Source organism: Watersipora subatra, chromosome 4, assembly GCF_963576615.1.
Source record: "Watersipora subatra chromosome 4, tzWatSuba1.1, whole genome shotgun sequence".
NCBI classification, from domain to species: Eukaryota; Metazoa; Bryozoa; class Gymnolaemata; order Cheilostomatida; family Watersiporidae; genus Watersipora; species Watersipora subatra.
Window position 1 is genome coordinate 12,386,485 of NC_088711.1, and position 21,673 is coordinate 12,408,157.

The 21,673-nt window shown below is 35.5% G+C and overlaps 1 protein-coding gene across 1 annotated transcript in view; it reads right to left on the reverse strand.

Annotated features, from left to right (window-relative positions):
• Positions 1-7,879: 7,879 nt before the first annotated feature.
• LOC137392747 (proprotein convertase subtilisin/kexin type 7-like) overlaps positions 7,880-21,673 on the reverse strand; it is a 30,389-nt gene continuing 16,595 nt past the window's right edge. The window contains exons 9-14 of the mRNA XM_068079069.1: positions 14,421-14,528; positions 13,743-13,842; positions 12,474-12,639; positions 10,948-11,142; positions 9,305-9,422; positions 7,880-8,643 (exon numbers count right to left, since the gene is read on the reverse strand). Coding sequence (XP_067935170.1) covers positions 8,350-8,643; positions 9,305-9,422; positions 10,948-11,142; positions 12,474-12,639; positions 13,743-13,842; positions 14,421-14,528 — 981 coding nt within the window. The 3' untranslated portion in view covers positions 7,880-8,349. The remainder of the gene's footprint in view (positions 8,644-9,304; positions 9,423-10,947; positions 11,143-12,473; positions 12,640-13,742; positions 13,843-14,420; positions 14,529-21,673) is intronic.

Sequence of the window (21,673 nt, forward strand, 5' to 3'; positions counted from 1 at the left end):
TTCTTACACATGGCTTTGTTAACTTGGAGCCCAACTAAAGCTGTATCTTTGCATGCACAACTCTAGCATCATGTTTCCTCTTACAGTGCCTCATTACTGTTAATAGTTACCTGCTTTCACCTGTTCCTACCTGATCCTAACTCTGCCACCAATATAGACTCTGTCTACACTATCTACCTGCTCCTTACCTTGTAAACAATATAGATTAGTCAATGCTATCTACCTGCTCCTTACCTTGCTAACATTGTAGAGTGGTCTACACTATCTACTGGCTCTATACCTTGTAAACAATATCGAGTCGTCTACACTATCAACCTGCTCCTTACCTTGTTAATAATATAGACTAATCAATGCTATCTACCTGCGCCTTACCCTGTAAACAATATAGAGTATCCTACCAATGATATACAGCCCCCATGGGGGGGGGGCTGTATATCATTGATCCTACACAATCAACCTGTTCCTTCCCTTGTTAGTAATATAGACTAGTCTATGCTATCTACCTGCTCCTTACCTTGCTTCCAGTAGCCCTTTTAAAGGAATAAGGAGATGCAAGTTTGAGCAAAGATGATCTTTCACTACATATGCTCACCCCTTAGCTCCGCAGGTTCACCGCACTCTTGTTCGAGAATAATACTGGTTGGCACCGGCTTGTTGCTCTGCCTGCGAGTATTGTAAACTGGTACAGTCATGGTTCTTCTCGTGGATTTTGGGTCATACGCTCCTAAATTCACAAACACATTCAGATAATCTGAGGCATGCCTGTCTCAACATTTGTCTTTTTTATGAGGTGAGCACAAAATTGAGTATGATACTGAGGAGGTAACCTTAATAAACCCTTGCTAACTGTAAACCGCATTTGAATGAAGGGCTGAGAGGAAAATGATGGGGTCAGAGGCTGAAATTGGTGTATTAGACATGCACCTGTTGTAGGATGCCACAGTGGTAACTCAATCAACAGGAATATTGTGTCAAATGGCGCCTCGGTGGTCATCTCAATATCATATTTTCTAATTTAGATGACTGCATTTGAATTGTTTTAGGAAATGTTTATGATTTAGTGGTTGATCCTTCATTAGTTTGTTTTATTGTCTCATAATTACCGTAGCTAGTACACTGAGTGTTATCCGTAAAGAAGTGCATATGATGAATTAATGTTCTCATGCATGTCGACAGAAGCAACTAAGGCGGCCATAGCTGTGAATGAATATCGATTCCAAGCACTGTTGCTTGTGACGGACGTGTGCCAACAGACATTGAAAATGCATGAATACCTGAAAAGTCAAATTGTTGTTATGTCTAATCGCTAGATATTTTTTGATTACTAGCAAAAATAATTAATTCTAAAAAACATTTCACTGTGCCAACCTCGACCTATATAATTTTTCTGCTGACCTTCTTGGTTTCGGTCGATTCTAGATCTGTGCTAAGATTAAGCATTCGTGAGAAGATATGATAATAATGTAAGCCTAATAAGTTGAACAGGGTACAAACAGCATTCAATGTGAACCTGGCTTTCCTCATCATTGCTTATATACTCGCAGCTGGTGTTTACTTGTGACTGGTTTTTATCAACTCAAGTCATTTATTTATTCTTATACGCATTTTACCTGATGCTAGATGTGGCTGGTCAGATGTGTACGCTATGGAATGTTTACGACAAGAGCCTGTGTTTATCTGATGGCTTCTCTTTCCGTGAAAGAGTTGATAAGGTCCCTTCAAACTGCAGATCTTTTGCAGCAGTTTGTCTATGGAACTGGTATGTTGATAGGCATTAGGTGGTAAGCCAGAACCTGTTGTTGTTGTCTCTTTTCCTTTCCCACTATCTGATATGGAATTGAAAATATCGGATTTGTACAAAGCTAAATATGATTTGGTTACCAAATGTATACATTGTTTAAAAATTATGCAGCTGCAGCTACCGGCTGGAATTCATGGCATTGTCTGTTCACCAAGCGGTGGTGAGACCACCTGCGCTCTTCCTACCATGTAAACTAACACAATTACAACTGAATAATTTACGGATGCAGAGCGTTTCCTTTTAGATGTCAAACATGGACTACTTTAGCTACTCACCAAAATCAAAGGTGCCCAAGACCTGGTTACACGGGCGTTTGGGGACTACGGGCTGATGTGTGCCAACTCCTGGTACTACCATTGACTTCTGTAGCAGTTTCTTGTGCAGACGACCCCATTGCCATGCAAGATGGGGTTTGTTTTTTAACTGGTCATGTTTTCTGTTCTGTTTGTCTAACCATACGAAACAAATCCATAACACCTCTATGTCTCATAGGCATCCACATTTCTAGTTTTTATATTACGTGCATTTAGCAATGTCATCTTTATCTGTTATTATGTTTCACGAGAACTTGTGGTAACTCTATAATTGGAACAAACCTTTCTGTCTGCTGTTACATATATTTCCATGAGTTAAGTCATAAGTTCCTGGACCAATTCTGTTCTCCTGCTCCTTCATTTCTGTCTTTGCTTTCATTTGTGCAAGAGTCAAAATTTCATTGCGGCAATGTCCTTCTCGCTGCCATTTTACACAAATGCCATAAATCATGCAATAGCAATAGTGAATGCTGCTGCCACCAACGACGGCTTCTAACATTTATTGTATGGAGAAATATACAACAAACGGCAATAATTAGATCAGACTCATGCTTGAGAAGATAATGGCTGATTCCTTATCCTCAATCTGCTAGTAACTACTCACTTCTTCCATGTTGTCTCAGCTCAATATAGGTAGTAGTGTCACTTCATATAAAATAGCAGTAACCTGAACTTATCCTACTAACCAAGTCATTCCTACCTGTCACCAATTCTATAAATATCTATTTTTTCATACCAAAGTTGGCATGAATCTGTTACGTTATTGGTGTTGTAAGTTGAGCTCACAAATTTGACGTTGCATGATGGACATTTACTAGTAAATTTGTCCAAGTAAAAGGCCACCATTCTCTAGTTTTATGTGACACTCTTTAAGCATATCAGTTGTAGTAGCTAGTAGCATGCTATTAGCTGATAGGCTGTGAATATGGCTCATGCAAGCTTAATCAGACTTCATGTACTAAATAACTGAGACAATGTTGCCGAACAAAATTCAGACCTCCATTCAACCCTAGCAATACATTCATTACTATTTGTGTACCACCGGAGTCAAGTCCCGATATTATGTCTAAAATTTTAATTACTGTAAGTGTATGTAATATCGTTTAATGGAAATGGTTTTTTAATTAAATTTTTTTTATAAAATAGTTATTATAGATTTAAAAATTAAAAGTTTTCTATGTTTTTGCAGTAAATCTTTTCCTTTAATTGAGCATCTCTATTTTTAACTTATATCATACCAAACTCATTTCATCATCGAGTCACCGAGCTTTTACTAATTGATCATTTAAGAGCAAAAGAAACTTGTATTGAATTTAAAACATGAAGAGTTGGATCGTTAATGCATTATCTAGGCGAATGATCTAGGCAAGCATTGACTAGACACGTAATACAAATTTTTTGCGTAAATATTAAATTCACTAAAATCTTGCTCTGGCTTGTTATTGTCATGTTATCGTGCTTTTCTGTTTTTACAAAGCCTCCATAACATTATTATGTTGTTATGGTGTTATCATACACAGATTCATTGTCTAAATATCACTTTCTATATTGAGTATGAGACAAAGATATGGTCATGTAGACTAAGTAATACAATAAAATTATGTTCTGTTTAAATTATTAACTAACTAAATGTCTATGTTAGTAAACACCCCTGTATCATTGTGTGTCCGTTAGTCGGCTGAAATGCTATGTTTTCCGCATTTTTATGGCCAACATTATCCAACCTTCACGCCCTTATGCTCCGTGCCTTCCACCAGTTTGCTAAAAATATTTGGGTTCGAAGCTCCATCTGATTTCTGTGAACCAGCCTCTTAAACACCCACCTGCTGGTTATTTGTTTTAAAATAACAAAAATCTCGAGCATTGCTAGACTTACTGTTAGTGTTTATATAATTTTGTGCTACATACCGTAATGTAAATACGTGAAGTATGCATACTGGCCTAATTAATGCTCTAGATTATATTTGCCCATGGCCTTTCAAACCTATTGAAATTTAATATAGCCGTTGTATGGCTAGGTTTATTTAGTTATTTAAAAGTTGAACTACTCATATTTCAGCAAAAGTGGCTAATTCTATTAACAGCTATTTCCTTTTTTATAGAATTCAAAAAGTTATTATCAATATATTTATACGAAAAACGTTATTGATACATTTAGGTTTCGTGCAAATTGCATGTTAATGAGACACAAAATATAAAATAACTTGACAAAGCAGAATGTCGACAGGTACTTCTTATTTAAATATTAATTAAACCAACCAAATTCAAAATCTAACCTTTTTCTGCGCTCAACCACTTTTAGGAACTAAACTGTGTTTTCAGGCTCTTATGTTCTCATCAAGAAGTCATTTTTTGGATAAAGCATAATATTTCATATATTATGGTATTAACTATTAATATATTTAGCCATAGACCTCACTTACTCACCCTTCCATATAGCCATAGACCTCACCTACTCACTCTTCCATACAGCCATAGACCTCACCTACTCATTCTTCCATATAGCCATAGACCTCACCTACTCACTCTTCCATATAGCCATAGACCTCACCTACTCATTCTTCCATATAGCCATAGATCTCACCTACTCACTCTTCTATATAGCCATAGACCTCACTTACTCACTCTTCCATATAGCCATAGACCTCACTTACTCACTCTTCCATATAGCCATAGATCTCACCTACTCACTCTTCCATTTAGCCATAGACCTCACCTACTCACTCTTCCATATAGCCATAGACCTCACTTACTCACTCTTCCATATAGCCATAGATCTCACCTACTCACTCTTCCATATAGCCATAGACCTCACCTACTCATTCTTCCATATAGCCATAGATCTCACCTACTCACTCTTCTATATAGCCATAGACCTCACTTACTCACTCTTCCATATAGCCATAGACCTCACTTACTCACTCTTCCATATAGCCATAGATCTCACCTACTCACTCTTCCATATAGCCATAGACCTCACCTACTCATTCTTCCATATAGCCATTTACCTCACCTACTCACTCTTCCATTTAGCCATAGATCTCACCTACTCACTCTTCCATATAGCCATAGGCCTCACCTACTCATTCTTCCATATAGCCATAGACCTCACCTATTCACTTTTCCATATAGCCATAGACCTCACCTACTCTTTCTTCCGTATAGCCATGCATGGTGCTAAGTGTTCTAATAGTTTGTTTGAAGTTTCAGTTTTGTTACAATTACAAATTGCAATGTTAAAAGTAAGACCTCACCTTCCAGTCTTTGCAGATCATTTTTGGTACTGCAGCAGCTGTATGCTGAGCCGCTGTAACAGAACTCTGTGGTGACTGCGTTGGTGTTGATTCATATTTAATTGGTTGCCTTGACATCTGGTGATGTCTAGGGTGAAGTCCACCTGATTCAAACCTACATTGAATAGCATGCGAAAAGATTTGTTCCATTACAATTTAACTAAGTTTGATAGTCCAAATATAGTTGTGTAGTCAATGATTTATCTTAAATGGCCATTTCTATATATGATTAACTGTACCTTTTAACTCGGGAGTTGAACGATAACTCCGAGACGTCAGCTACGGTGAGAGTGTCTCTCTTTGCTGCTTTTTGTTTCTGTTTGCTCTTTTTGATAGACAGTGGTGTAAGGTGATGCCTTTCTTTGTGTAGGTGGGTTTCAACAGTGATTGTAATTTTGCTTCCTCCAAATTCTAATCTTGATGGTAAACTCTAAGCAAAGCACACTTGACAATAATAATAGTTTTTTTGAAACTGTATTAGCAGAGAGCGGGAGTACAACGAGGAAGGTACTGTCAAAAATCATCACAGCACATTAAGGAAATCTGGAGATGCCAGCAAATTTTTGGTGGCTTTCTAAGAGCGAGGCCTTAACAGAAAATATCACACAGTAATAATATAATGATTGTCTCAACATGTAACTAGGTGGATCTGAATAACTTTATAACTTTTGTAATCATGGTTACATGGTTCTATTGGTATGCTTATATGAACATTTGTTTTTTATTATATTATATGCAAATCTAAAATAGATGTTGATATTGTCTGAACAAATACAATAGGTTCTAGATGTACTTTCAAGAAGTAAGTTGTTAAACTCTTGTACCCTGATTTCTGATGGCGAGCTTTCCTCCACATTTGTTGCCAAACGGTTCGTCATCTCTGACAGGTTTTTCTCCAGCTAAACATTTAGAATATTACTTGTTAGATGCAGTTGCCCCTACATAAGTATGTAATGGTAGGAGTTCATTGACACATTTTATAGCAATAACTGCATCAAGACTTGCCCAACCTTTGTTGCCTGTTGTGTCAGTTTAAGCTAAGATTGTTCAATTCACAAATGTATTTATTTTTTATTGCATCCATTACTATAACTACTTGCCATATAAGGAGTGTTTATAGAGCTATGAAAATTTAACCAGTTGCACTTGATGTGTGTAGTAGTGTTTAAAAAATTATACATATTAAATTTTTATTCCAATTATTAAATTCATATCATACCATTAAATTCTATAATTGGCTATCGGTTCTTAAACAATCTTTAGCATTTTGTTTTACATTGAAAATTATTTTGCTCATACAATCAAATAACAAGAAACTAAATTTTTCATAACTTTTAAACTTAAAATTTTATGTTATAATTTTAACAACTGCTTTAAGTAAATGTTGTTATATCATCCCTGTTATACAGGGGTGATATAACAACATATATCCCTGTTATATCCCTAAGGGCTGATATCCCTGTTATATAGGGATATCAGCCCTTAGGTGATCTCTAATGTACACTTGTGAGAGGTTGAGTAAATAACTCTATACTTTTATTTTTGATTAAAAATCGTTTACAAAAACTTCAAGTTTGTCAGAAACATCTTACAATTCAAAAGCTAACCTTGCGTAGGATCTCAGCTTCCAGTTGGTTGCTGCTCCTCATATTACCAAGGTCATAGGCGGACTCTATTAACTGACTTCTGTGCAAAGGTTTGTACTGTCCTAAGCTTCCAGATATTGAAGCCATCTTGCGGGTTACTAGTTCTCAGCTAACAAGGCAGATGTTTAAAGGACTGAGTGACGTGTGACAAAATGATTGTTGACGTAGAGACAGTGCGCACCGCTGAGACTGAATATAAAAGCGAACTTATGAGCTTACATAATAATAAGTAATATTTTGAATTCGATACCAACAGATAACATGCAGTTATCTGTTGTTTCTTAGGTAGATTTGCGTTAGCTAAAAGTTTTTTTCAAAATTTTTTGCGGCTTCGACTATTACATGATTAAGCGATTTGGTTTAGAAGCTGTTGGTTTACTTAGTAGAACATCCACCGATAATGAAATTCGATGTTTGCAAGGTCAGCTATAAGAATACAGCATTATATTTGTGGTAGAGTCTCAGTTTAGTGCTATCGGAGAAAATAAATTTTGCGCTAATGGCTCACTGAAACAAGTTTAGGCTCAAACAATAATCCAGTTGTAAACCTGAAAGGCTTCTACTCTGAAACTAGGTGAAATGATATTCACTTTTATTCCATCACTTCTAAACCAACTGAGGCGATACCACTTTTATCCCGCTGCTATTCAACCAATTTGAGTGATACGCACTCATATTCCCTGGAAGCACCTTTGGATGGAATTACCTTTGCAATGTAACCTACATTGAAAATTTTTATAGCCCAACTTTAATTTAATTTACGATTCTAAACAAACCAAAACTAAAATGATAAGTGTTAGAAGTGACCATATTAAAATGGCAAAGTCAGCTTATGGCAAATTTATTATAGTATACAAATGCGTGTACAACCGAATGGTGGTAATATCTTCCCTAACAGAAATATTTTTTGATATAAAATCTTTTAAGTATCATGTTGAGAAATGTCTAAATGTTAAATACAGAATGGATGGCTTCAGATGGTAAATAATAAACATCTACTAGAGAGTGTAAACAACTAGGCAATAAAATAACTTCATAATTTCATAAGTGATTTGCCTTCAAATAGACCCTCTGGCTATGATTTGGTACGGTTAAGTCGTACCAAAGATAATCTACAATACTAATGTGATGTCAGCCAGCTGAGTGCTTTCAAAAGCTATGCACAAAGAATGATGAGTAAATTCAATGGGAATAATTACTCATCCGATTCTAATGAGAAATTATAAAGCTGAAAAATCGTACAAATGTCAAGTATAAATTTTTTTTTTATTGTTATATGCACAAGAGGCAAGAGACTAGCCAGGCACGAGAAGAGCCGTTGTCTCAAGATTGGAGCTGGCATCCGTATAGTCTTCTTCATCAGTACTATGAGGAGATGCGGCTGCAGGACCCGTATCATCTAACGGAATATGCACTGAAGTATTCACGCAGTTGAATTCTATAGCACCATTTGGATTTATGCAAGTTTTAATTTTGTTATTCAGCAGGGTTTGTTGGTCTGTCGAGAGAGAAGTTGTCTTGTTTACGTAGTCCTCCACCAGATTAAATATAGTTGCTATGGTTAGAAATGATCCCACTATTACTATGATCTACAAAAGTAAAACAGTTTAAATAATATTTGATGTAGCGGGCAATGAAGGTTCCTGCAAAGCTTTTTATCCATTGTAGCCCGCCTGCATAGGAGTTCAACAAATGGAGGCAAAAGTTATTAAAAAAACTGATGAGTTTATTGTGGTCATACTCCTTCAAACTTTGTATGTTACTTCTTTATGAGTTAATACATGCAGAAAAGTGGGATGTTCATTAGTTTAAAACAGCACTAAAATACTGTACACAAGAGAAGAGAAGTCAACCGATAAAGTAAGTATACTTTTAAATAGGAATAAATGATTATCCAATCCGTCTCATTCTTACCTTGTTTATAGTGCTAGTACACCAACAATTTATTACGTACAACATATATGTTCCGATACAGACCGACATTTTGAGGTATATTGTGGTGTGACTTTGTTGGAATTGACATAGCTAACAATAGAGTTACTTATCATATTGACGTAGCTAACAATAGAGTTACTTATCACAGCTAAAGTTGTCTATTTAAAGATTCTGATGCATAAACTGTAATTGGCAGACTGAGTTCTTTTGAGCCCGCGAGCCTTGAGACTGAGAGTAGAGAGACAGGACTAGAGCTTTCTAACTGTACGCACACACGCACGCACACACACACACGCAATCAGAGTTGACACTTACTTGCAATACTTTAGTATGCACACTCTGTTGAGGCTCATTGACATCATAGAGTGGTGGCTTGCATTCAACTGACTTGTTGATACGAAGATAGTGACCGGATCGAGACTCATAAGCGTCACTGAATATAACAAATATAAATTATTGTTTTCAAGTTGTATACACGTATGACTTGAAATAAGCAAAAAATGTATGTGGTGTGATCTTATCTGTACATGTCTTATCTGTAAAAAACGAAATGTTCAGAATTTAGCCTGCAAAATCATTCAAATACATAATTGTACAGCTGCTTGGATTACATATTTGAAATCAGGACAAATTTAATATATAATGTATGGCCATTGACTAAATTCACTATGGCTGACAATGTTGTGAATGAGAATTTTAGTTTGCCAACAAAGGTACAGTTTATTTCGCATACGACTAAATATTATTGTTTTCTTTTATTGCTAAGAATGAAATAAAGCCTTCCAAAATTAAGACTACCATACTTGTCACAGCTTACTGTAGAAAAGACTGATATTGAGTTGTAACCAATTAATTACACTATAGTAATAACCTCTTCATATTTTATGTTAAAACCAATTTCAGACTCGCTTTCCTCAATATGACCTGAATGCAATAATGTGTTCAGATGTAGCCTACAAATCCATCATATAAGCTTATATTTAAAAAAATAAAAAAAGTTGATTATTTGCATATTTCTAGAAAAGCTAAGATGGGAGATTTTGCACCTGTTGTTTTTCTAATATTTGAATAAGTTTGATAAAAAGATTTTAAGGACATGCAATATTAGCTAATAGTAAACTGCTGACATTTAAACCATTGCGACTGTGACATAATATATGAGCAGTTTGTATTGAAACACAGCAAAACTCCATAGCCTTGAATCCCGAGACATACATTCTCAAAAAAGTAGATGCGATAATAATGTACCCGTATATACTTTCCTAATGAGATTTGTTTTTATGGCAAATATTAGTCTATCTTAAACCAAGTTCTACTCGATCTTAGAAGAAAATAAATATATGCAGTGCGGCTAATAGCATGAAATGTGTTCATTTACTGGAATAGATAGTCAGCTATATAACTACTATGACAGTACTTTCTATTTGTTATTGACCTGCGTTACTGCTCGTACTCAAGATTACGTAGTAGTATATGTCACAGATAGGATGCTTGCAAGAGTATCATTGAGTTTCCATGAACCGATGCAATTAAGATGCAGTACCTAATATTTTGTTATTCCAATGCAATTGACAATGCAGTTATCTGCCTTGAATACCATGTTGAGCCGCATGGTTTCTCAAAACGGTGTGAGTTTCCTATAGCAATTCTATTAAATAAAACTTCAAAATGTAACTAAAGCCTGTTTTCTATAAACAAATAGCATGAGTTTTTTGTGTTAACTTTTTACAAATAACATGTCCTACTAAAATATCTTTTGAGTGGTTCTTTAGTCAGATTAGGCAACCTGAACTAACAATGATATTATATCGATCTAAAAAGACTAAGTCTTGGAATAACAGCCACTCAAAAATCATGAAAACACTAATCATCACAGTTCATTTATGTTCAACAGGCTATTCTGACTGAAGATAGGTTATACGAGCTCAATGTGATAATATAAAATATGGGCTACTTACTTTATCTGCGCTTGATACCGTTCAGGAGTGAGGCTTGAGCCATGCAGAGAAAGAGACCAGGTTTCAAGAGTACCCGAGCGATAAGGGGTTAAACTGCCGGAGCTCTTGTCAGTGATAACGAGCTGGTATAATCCAGCAGGCCTTTCACCCCAGCACTTTACCGTAGAGAACGTCCACGCTTGAAAGCCTTTTTTCCTGGAGTAACAAGAGCAAATTAAATGAATGCAGAAATTGATAACTATTAACTACAAGTATGTGATACATGGTTGATTTTGACCATTTTTAAAGTTTATAAGTGAAAAAGACACATTTGTGTAAAGCGCATTCGAAATGAACAAAACAAAAACAATTACCATTAAGCTAAATAAGGAATAAACAGTGCTACAGATCAGAGACCATAGGCCTAACAGCCTTAATTTAACAAATTCTTATGCCGCTTGCATCCAACAGCTATATAAAATCATAATGTACAAACTACATGTAAGTTAGTGTAGTAGAGCTGCTAACAGTTTCACACAGAGTACGAATAAAAGTCAAAGACAAAAGCATTACGATATATTTAAGCACATTATTCTTCGGTGTGGTTGCTGCGGTTGATCATTATAAATATAAATACTACTTCGCCGGTCTTTTTACTATGTATCTGGTTTCTCATTTTTGAATGAACAAAATCAAAGATGGAGAATACTCTTTTAATGCTTGAGCTGATTGCAGTGAAGAGTTTGATGTTATAATCACATTTATCAAACAGAGTGGTAAGCAAATTGTACCAGTGACATTTGCTACCTCACAAGTATATTAAATAAACTCATACATGCAGGTCCTAACTTCAAACATCCCTAGAACTGTAGTGTTGTACTAAACGTGCAGTCAATTATCTCCATCACACTTCCTAATTCATGATAGAAAAGCCCTTACAGATTTATTACACATCAAAACAAGATTGTTTGTCAAAAAGTACCAACTTTTAAAAATGTAAAAAAATGAAAAAATTATTGATTTTTCCCAAAAGATCATGGATTAAATATGATTTAAATCATTTGATTTTTCGAACCAACCATGGTAAAACCACTAGTTTGCTAAAAAGACAAAAGCGCAAGATAAGAGTGATTCAGCTTCCAAGTGGCAATAACCGAGCAATATCACTTGAAAGAGAAATACTATTTAGCACTGAGTGTATATAGTGTATATCCTAGCAACAGTGTGTTACTTGTAGACAACTAGAGTTACTTGTAGACAACTAGAGTTACTTGTAGACAACTAGAGTTACTTGTAGACAACTAGAGTTACTTGTAGACAACTAAAGTTACTTGTAGACAACTAGAGTTACTTGTAGACAACTAGAGTTACTTGTAGACAACTAGAGTTACTTGTAGACAACTAGAGTTACTTGTAGACAACTAGTGTTACTTGTAGACAACTAGAGTTACTTGTTGACAACTAGAGTTACTTGTAGACAACTAGAGTTACTTGTAGACAACTAGAGTTACTTGTAGACAACTAGAGTAGAGTTGACTAATACTCACGAGTCTTTATCATAAGGTCTGTAGGAGGCAAGAACCGATGAGTCCTCCGTGTTCGGGCACTTCAACTCTATCATCAGATTGCCTCTTTGCTCATGTGTGATAGTTACAGTTACTTCTACATACTCGAGTATATTGAGGTTGCGATTCTGCAAGTCCTCAGCACTTACTGGAACAATGAGAAGCCACTGTCGGTGGGTGCCAATAAGAGCATGCGTGTGTTTTGTCTAAGAGTGATGCGTTAGTTTACAGCGAAGCATTAACCCTTTTGCAGGCAGAGCGACATTATTGTCGTTTTGCGATACTGGCGACAATGGGCAAAGCGACTATTTTGTCGCCACACGAACGTTTTTCTAAAAATTGATTTTTGGTTGGCTTATTGCCTTTTTCTGGAGTGATTTTTAGACTGGAGTGATTTTGCATCGGAATCTGAGAGTGAAAGTGATGAAGAAGCTAGTAGCAGTTTTCATACTCATGGAGGTGGCAGTGATGCTAGTGCCCGAGCTACTATCAGAAATTTATATACTAATCAGGCCTCTGCAAGGGCAAATGCTTCCAAAAGTACCATAGCTAGAGAAACATTTATGAGAAGAATTGACTTGAAACACGTTTATTTGTATTTACCTGTATCATAAACACATAATATACGTTTAAAATATCATAAATAAGAGTGTATCAAGGATTTTTGAAAAATTAATTTGCTCAGGAGGTCTCAAATAACCCAAAAAAACTTGCCTGTGAAAGGATTAAGGACAAGGGCCAGCAAATTTTCTTATGGTAATAAAACCATGATTCTTCTTATTAATTTTACTTAATTTCTGTAATCCATCAATTTTTAGCTTCTTGAAGGTTGACTTGCAACAAAATTCACGTTACAGTTATTTGGTATCAAAAGGTTCACCATGTCTTACTCTGCTGTGTTGTAGGCGCAAAATATGTGGAAATGTGATTACAAGCTCTTAAAAGCTCAAAAACGAACGGTTAATCGCCGTAGTTTGGAATCTCTTTATTTTGATGACGTACTCAAACATTGTGGTTATTGCTTTGACAGGTGATGTTATCACGTGAAATATAAGGTTCAATATAAAACATCCTGTAGCACTAGTTTATATTGTATCTGAGACTCATATTACTCTAGATCCTTTAAATACCATGTCTATGTCTTTCAGATCCTTCAGACATGGTATCTGACAGCTATCTAACAGTAGACAGTATCTAAGAGCTATAAATATCTAAAACATCTGGGGGTGAGAAGAATGACTAGTTACCTACCAGGATAAGAGAGAGTCATCTGCTGACCACGCATGATAGACTGAGATAGATGAATATCCTCTTTGGTAAATGAAGAGAGAGCAGGAACCTGTTTCCATACCTAAACAGAGATAAAGAGCATTAGCAAACTACAATATAATAATATAATATAGTTGTCTTACCAAAAATGACCAGATGGTGGGTCTACTGACTCACAAAATATCCGACTACGGTGTTCTTTTATTATAATAATATCAAACTACACAAAATGTGAAATTCACAGTTTGGTAGAAAGTTTGATGTTATTCTAAATATAACTATGCATTTGCTAAAAAGACTTCATATATCGGATATGAGATAAGTAGTGAACTTATACCACGATGTTTGCATCATTTCTACCAGCATTCCTTGTGTTACAAAAGAGAGAGAGAGAGAGAGAGAGAGAGAGAGAGAGGGAGGAGGAGAGAGAAAAAAACCATTTGCATACGGCAAGGATGTTGGTGATCACGACTAAAACAAATTGTTAAAACTGTCCATTAGTGTTATACCTCTTGATCAAAAAGACTAGAGAACAAGCATTTTGGCTGAGCAGAAAGCAATGAAACATGGATATGAGTAATGTTAATGACAAACATATTATGACAACATATAGGAGGTAGCGCTAGTCACTACATAACCTTGTTAGCCGTTAAGTAATACCTTAGCTGCGTTGACAATATTCCATGGACTGATCAGTCCAAACCCATGTTTGTGGCTGTGGTTGAGGCCAGCAGCATTTGTTCTCCAGTCTGGGTCTCCTTCATCAACCTGCAGCATACAACTGAGTCTTAATGCAGCAGCCATCTAATTATTAACTTTCAAGTGTGGTAAAGCTTGGTTTCCATAGGCGCGCGACGTCATGCGTAGGCCAGCTGCGATGTGAAAACGTCAACGCAAGACGATCGCGCGACGTGTGTATGCTGATCGCAAGGATCTAACGGAATGGATCCTTGCGACGGGTGCGCGCGATGATGTATCCCACAATACACCGCTCGACCTTTTCAACCTATCCCACAATTCTAACGGAAGGCTATTTTCCGAAGAAATCGGTCTCCCGTACGAAAGAGTAAGCATGGTTTTCATATGACAGCGCAAGGGCGCAACGGTGGGCTGTTTTCCGAAGAGATCGGTCTCCCGTACAAAAAAGTAAGGAAATTACCCACCCTGTCCAATGCAAGCATGGCGCCTACGCGCGCTATGGAAACACTGCATCGCAGCCCAAGAAATGCATTGCGCACGATCACTGGGCCGCGCACGAACATTGTGCTGTCATATGAAAACCAGGCTTAACTAAGTTCACTTATTAAATTATTAGATTAGAAAACAAATTCAATCTAAACGGTTTAATATCGATTTTCAAACGTCTCAGATCTCAAACAAATCAGTGTTTGAACAAAAACTCTACTTTTTGCTTCACATGTCAAAAAGATTTGAAACTAGAACAGTCCCAGATAAAACATAGAAACCCGACAACGCATTATTTAACAAGCTGACTCTTTTTTCCCCCAACTCTCTCTCTAGTTATGTTAAACCATAACTGTCACGAACAACTTTTATCGTATTTACTAGGTAAATCAGACACGCTGATTCCGATTTTGTAATCAAAATAAAGATTAGGCCACTAACTTTCAGAGTAATGAAGGATTTTTTATAGCGTTTTAATATCAGTCTCGAAAACAACACGATCGGCGTAACAAGCTCCGCCCATAAATACTTGACGTAACCTAGCTTTTTAGGAACAGAAGTTACGTAAGGATGTTTAGACCGATTTAGAATAATGGAGATGGGTGTTTTAAAATCCATTAATATCTAAATTCAGCCTTAAAAATAATATCAGTCTTTTCTGAAAGGTAGATAAGCTATTTAGCATTGCATATTTAAAAAGTGCGATAACAACGCTAGCTCGTGATAAAACCGCGCTTTTTGAGCTCATTTTTCTCGGCGTCCAGCCCATTTAAACGTCATGTAACAAGCTGCGAGCAATTTTAAATAGTTTATATCCCTTTCATAAAAAACTGAAACTATTTTACAGGCTGGATTTAGATAATAATGGGTTTTAAGACACCCATCTCTATTATTCTAAATCGGACTAAACATTCCTAACTTCCGTTTCTGAAAAGCTAGGTTTCGTCACATATTTATGGGCGGAGCTTGTAATGCCGATTGTGTTGTTTTCGAAACGGATATTGAAACGCTTTAAAAAAGCCTAAATGACTTTGAAGGTTAGTGGACTAATCTTTATTTTGAGTACAAAATCGGAATCAGCGTGTCTGATTTACCTAGTAAATACAATAAAAATAAAAGTTGTTCGTGACAGTTATGGTTTAAGTATTCATCCAATTGTATTTTGAGTGTTGCCTATATTGATGTATTGTTTTATTTTTATCTTTTATTCGAATAAAACTCTTAAGCTATTTCTACACTTTTTATTTTATACATCGACGTCGAACAGCCATCAGTAAAAGAGTGCTGTCGACCACCGAGGTCGAAATATTCTGGAGGTCAGCATAAAATGAATGGCGAATTTAAAACTAAAAATCACATGCTGAGTAAATATTATACTAGCTAGTAGTACAGTAACCAAGGTAGATGATATACTAGCTAGTAGTACAGTAACCAAGGTAGTTGATATACTAGCTAGTAGTACAGTAAGCAATGTAGGTGATATACTAGCTAGTAGTACAGTAAGCAATGTAGATGATATACTAGCTAGTAGTACAGTAAGCAATGTAGATGATATACTAGCTAGTAGTATAGTAACCAAGGTAGATGATATACTAGCTAGTATTACAGTAACCAATGTAGATGATATACTAGCTAGTAGTACAGTAACCAAAGTAGATGATATACTAGCTAGTAGTACAGTAACCAAGGTAGATGATATACTAGCTAGTAGTACAGTAACCAATGTAGGTGATATACTAGCTAGTAGTACAGTAACCAATGTAGATGATATACTAGCTAGTAGTACAGTAAGCAAAGTAGGTGATATACTAGCTAGTAGTACAGTAAGCAAAGTAGGTGATATACTAGCTAGTAGTACAGTAACCAATGTAGATGATATACTAGTTAGTAGTACAGTAACCAAGGTAGTTGATATACTAGTTAGTATTACAGTAACCAATGTAGATGATATACTAGCTAGTAGTACAGTAACCAATGTAGATGATATATTAGCTAGTAGTACAGTAACCAATGTAGATGATATACTAGCTAGTAGTACAGTAACCAATGTAGATGATATACTAGCTAGTAGTACAGTAACCAAGGTAGATGATATACTAGCTAGTAGTACAGTAACCAATGTAGATGATATACTAGCTAGTAGTACAGTAAGCAAAGTAGGTGATATACTAGCTAGTAGTACAGTAAGCAAAGTAGGTGATATACTAGCTAGTAGTACAGTAACCAATGTAGATGATATACTAGTTAGTAGTACAGTAACCAAGGTAGTTGATATACTAGTTAGTATTACAGTAACCAATGTAGATGATATACTAGCTAGTAGTACAGTAACCAATGTAGATGATATATTAGCTAGTAGTACAGTAACCAATGTAGATGATATACTAGCTAGTAGTACAGTAACCAATGTAGATGATATACTAGCTAGTAGTACAGTAACCAAGGTAGATGATATACTAGCTAGTAGTACAGTAACCAATGTAGATGATATACTAGCTAGTAGTACAGTAACCAATGTAGATGATATACTAGCTAGTAGTACAGTAACCAATGTAGGTGATATACTAGCTAGTAGTACAGTAACCAATGTAGATGATATACTAGCTAGTAGTACAGTAACCAAGGTAGATGATATACTAGCTAGTAGTACAGTAACCAATGTAGATGATATACTAGCTAGTAGTACAGTAACCAAGGTAGATGATATACTAGCTAGTAGTACAGTAACCAATGTAGATGATATACTAGCTAGTAGTACAGTAACCGATGTAGATGATATACTAGCTAGTAGTACAGTAACCAAGGTAGTTGATATACTAGCTAGTAGTACAGTAACCAATGTAGATGATATACTAGCTAGTAGTACAGTAACCAAGGTAGTTGATATACTAGCTAGTAGTACAGTAACCAATGTAGATGATATACTAGCTAGTAGTACAGTAACCAAGGTAGTTGATATACTAGCTAGTAGTACAGTAACCAAAGTAGATGATATACTAGCTAGTAGTACAGTAACCAAGGTAGATGATATACTAGCTAGTATTACAGTAACCAATGTAGATGATATACTAGCTAGTAGTACAGTAACCAAAGTAGATGATATACTAGCTAGTAGTACAGTAACCAATGTAGGTGATATACTAGCTAGTAGTACAGTAAGCAATGTAGATGATATACTAGCTAGTAGTATAGTAACCAAGGTAGATGATATACTAGCTAGTAGTACAGTAACCAATGTAGATGATATACTAGCTAGTAGTACAGTAACCAATGTAGATGATATACTAGCTAGTAGTACAGTAACCAAGGTAGATGATATACTAGCTAGTAGTACAGTAACCAAGGTAGATGATATACTAGCTAGTAGTACAGTAACCAATGTAGATGATATACTAGCTAGTAGTACAGTAACCAAGGTAGTTGATATACTAGCTAGTAGTACAGTAACCAAGGTAGATGATATATTAGCTAGTAGTACAGTAACCAATGTAGATGATATACTAGCTAGTAGTACAGTAACCAATGTAGATGATATACTAGCAAGTAGTACAGTAACCAATGTAGATGATATATTAGCTAGTAGTACAGTAACCAAGGTAGATGATATACTAGCTAGTAGTACAGTAACCAATGTAGATGATATACTAGCTAGTAGTACAGTAACCAAGGTAGATGATATACTAGCTAGTAGTACAGTAACCAATGTAGATGATATACTAGCTAGTAGTACAGTAACCAATGTAGATGATATACTAGCTAGTAGTACAGTAACCAATGTAGATGATATACTAGCTAGTAGTACAGTAACCAAGGTAGATGATATACTAGCTAGTAGTACAGTAACCAAGGTAGTTGATATACTAGCTAGTAGTACAGTAACCAAAGTAGATGATATACTAGCTAGTAGTACAGTAACCAAGGTAGTTGATATACTAGCTAGTAGTACAGTAACCAAGGTAGTTGATATACTAGCTAGTAGTACAGTAACCAAGGTAGATGATATACTAGCTAGTAGTACAGTAACCAAAGTAGATGATATACTAGCTAGTAGTACAGTAACCAAAGTAGATGATATACTAGTTAGTAGTACAGTAACCAAAGTAGATGATATACTAGCTAGTAGTACAGTAACCAAGGTAGTTGATATACTAGCTAGTAGTACAGTAACCAATGTAGATGATATACTAGCTAGTAGTACAGTAACCAAAGTAGATGATATACTAGCTAGTAGTACAGTAACCAAAGTAGATGATATACTAGTTAGTAGTACAGTAACCAAAGTAGATGATATACTAGCTAGTAGTACAGTAACCAAGGTAGTTGATATACTAGCTAGTAGTACAGTAACCAATGTAGATGATATACTAGCTAGTAGTACAGTAACCAAGGTAGGTGATATACTAGCTAGTAGTACAGTAACCAAAGTAAATGATATACTAGCTAGTAGTACAGTAACCAATGTAGATGATATACTAGTTAGTAGTACAGTAACCAAGGTAGTTGATATACTAGTTAGTAGTACAGTAACCAAGGTAGGTGATATACTAGCTAGTAGTACAGTAACCAAAGTAAATGATATACTAGCTAGTATTACAGTAACCAATGTAGATGATATACTAGTTAGTAGTACAGTAACCAAGGTAGTTGATATACTAGTTAGTAGTACAGTAACCAAGGTAGATGATATACTAGCTAGTAGTACAGTAACCAAAGTAAATGATATACTAGCTAGTAGTACAGTAACCAAAGTAAATGATATACTAGCTAGTAGTACAGTAACCAATGTAGATGATATACTAGCTAGTAGTACAGTAACCAAAGTAGATGATATACTAGCTAGTAGTACAGTAACCAAAGTAGATGATATACTAGCTAGTAGTACAGTAACCAAAGTAGATGATATACTAGCTAGTAGTACAGTAACCAAGGTAGTTGATATACTAGTTAGTAGTACAGTAACCAATGTAGATGATATACTAGCTAGTAGTACAGTAACCAAGGTAGATGATATACTAGCTAGTAGTACAGTAACCAAGGTAGATGATATACTAGCTAGTAGTACAGTAACCAATGTAGATGATATACTAGTTAGTAGTACAGTAACCAAGGTAGTTGATATACTAGTTAGTAGTACAGTAACCAATGTAAATGATATACTAGTTAGTAGTACAGTAACCAAAGTAGATGATATACTAGCTAGTAGTACAGTAACCAAAGTAGATGATATACTAGCTAGTAGTACAGTAACCAAGGTAGTTGATATACTAGTTAGTAGTACAGTAACCAATGTAGATGATATACTAGCTAGTAGTACAGTAACCAAGGTAGATGATATACTAGCTAGTAGTACAGTAACCAAGGTAGTTGATATACTAGCTAGTAGTACAGTAACCAAGGTAGTTGATATACTAGCTAGTAGTACAGTAACCAAGGTAGATGATATACTAGCTAGTAGTACAGTAACCAATGTAGATGATATACTAGCTAGTAGTACAGTAACCAAGGTAGGTGATATACTAGCTAGTAGTACAGTAACCAAAGTAAATGATATACTAGCTAGTAGTACAGTAACCAATGTAGATGATATACTAGTTAGTAGTACAGTAACCAAGGTAGTTGATATACTAGTTAGTAGTACAGTAACCAAGGTAGATGATATACTAGCTAGTAGTACAGTAACCAAAGTAAATGATATACTAGTTAGTAGTACAGTAACCAAAGTAGATGATATACTAGCTAGTAGTACAGTAACCAATGTAGTTGATATACTAGCTAGTAGTACAGTAACCAAAGTAGATGATATACTAGCTAGTAGTACAGTAACCAATGTAGATGATATACTAGTTAGTAGTACAGTAACCAAAGTAGATGATATACTAGCTAGTAGTACAGTAACCAAAGTAGATGATATACTAGCTAGTAGTACAGTAACCAATGTAGATGATATACTAGCTAGTAGTACAGTAACCAAAGTAGATGATATACTAGCTAGTAGTACAGTAACCAATGTAGATGATATACTAGCTAGTAGTACAGTAACCAAAGTAAATGATATACTAGCTAGTAGTACAGTAACCAAAGTAAATGATATACTAGCTAGTAGTACAGTAACCAAAGTAAATGATATACTAGCTAGTAGTACAGTAACCAAGGTAGATGATATACTAGCTAGTAGTACAGTAACCAAAGTAAATGATATACTAGCTAGTAGTACAGTAACCAAAGTAAATGATATACTAGCTAGTAGTACAGTAACCAAGGTAGATGATATACTAGCTAGTAGTACAGTAACCAAAGTAAATGATATACTAGCTAGTAGTACAGTAACCAAAGTAGATGATATACTAGCTAGTAGTACAGTAACCAATGTAGATGATATACTAGTTAGTAGTACAGTAACCAAGGTAGTTGATATACTAGTTAGTAGTACAGTAACCAAGGTAGGTGATATACTAGCTAGTAGTACAGTAACCAAAGTAAATGATATACTAGTTAGTAGTACAGTAACCAAGGTAGGTGATATACTAGCTAGTAGTACAGTAACCAAAGTAAATGATATACTAGCTAGTATTACAGTAACCAATGTAGATGATATACTAGTTAGTAGTACAGTAACCAAGGTAGTTGATATACTAGTTAGTAGTACAGTAACCAAGGTAGATGATATACTAGCTAGTAGTACAGTAACCAAAGTAAATGATATACTAGCTAGTAGTACAGTAACCAAT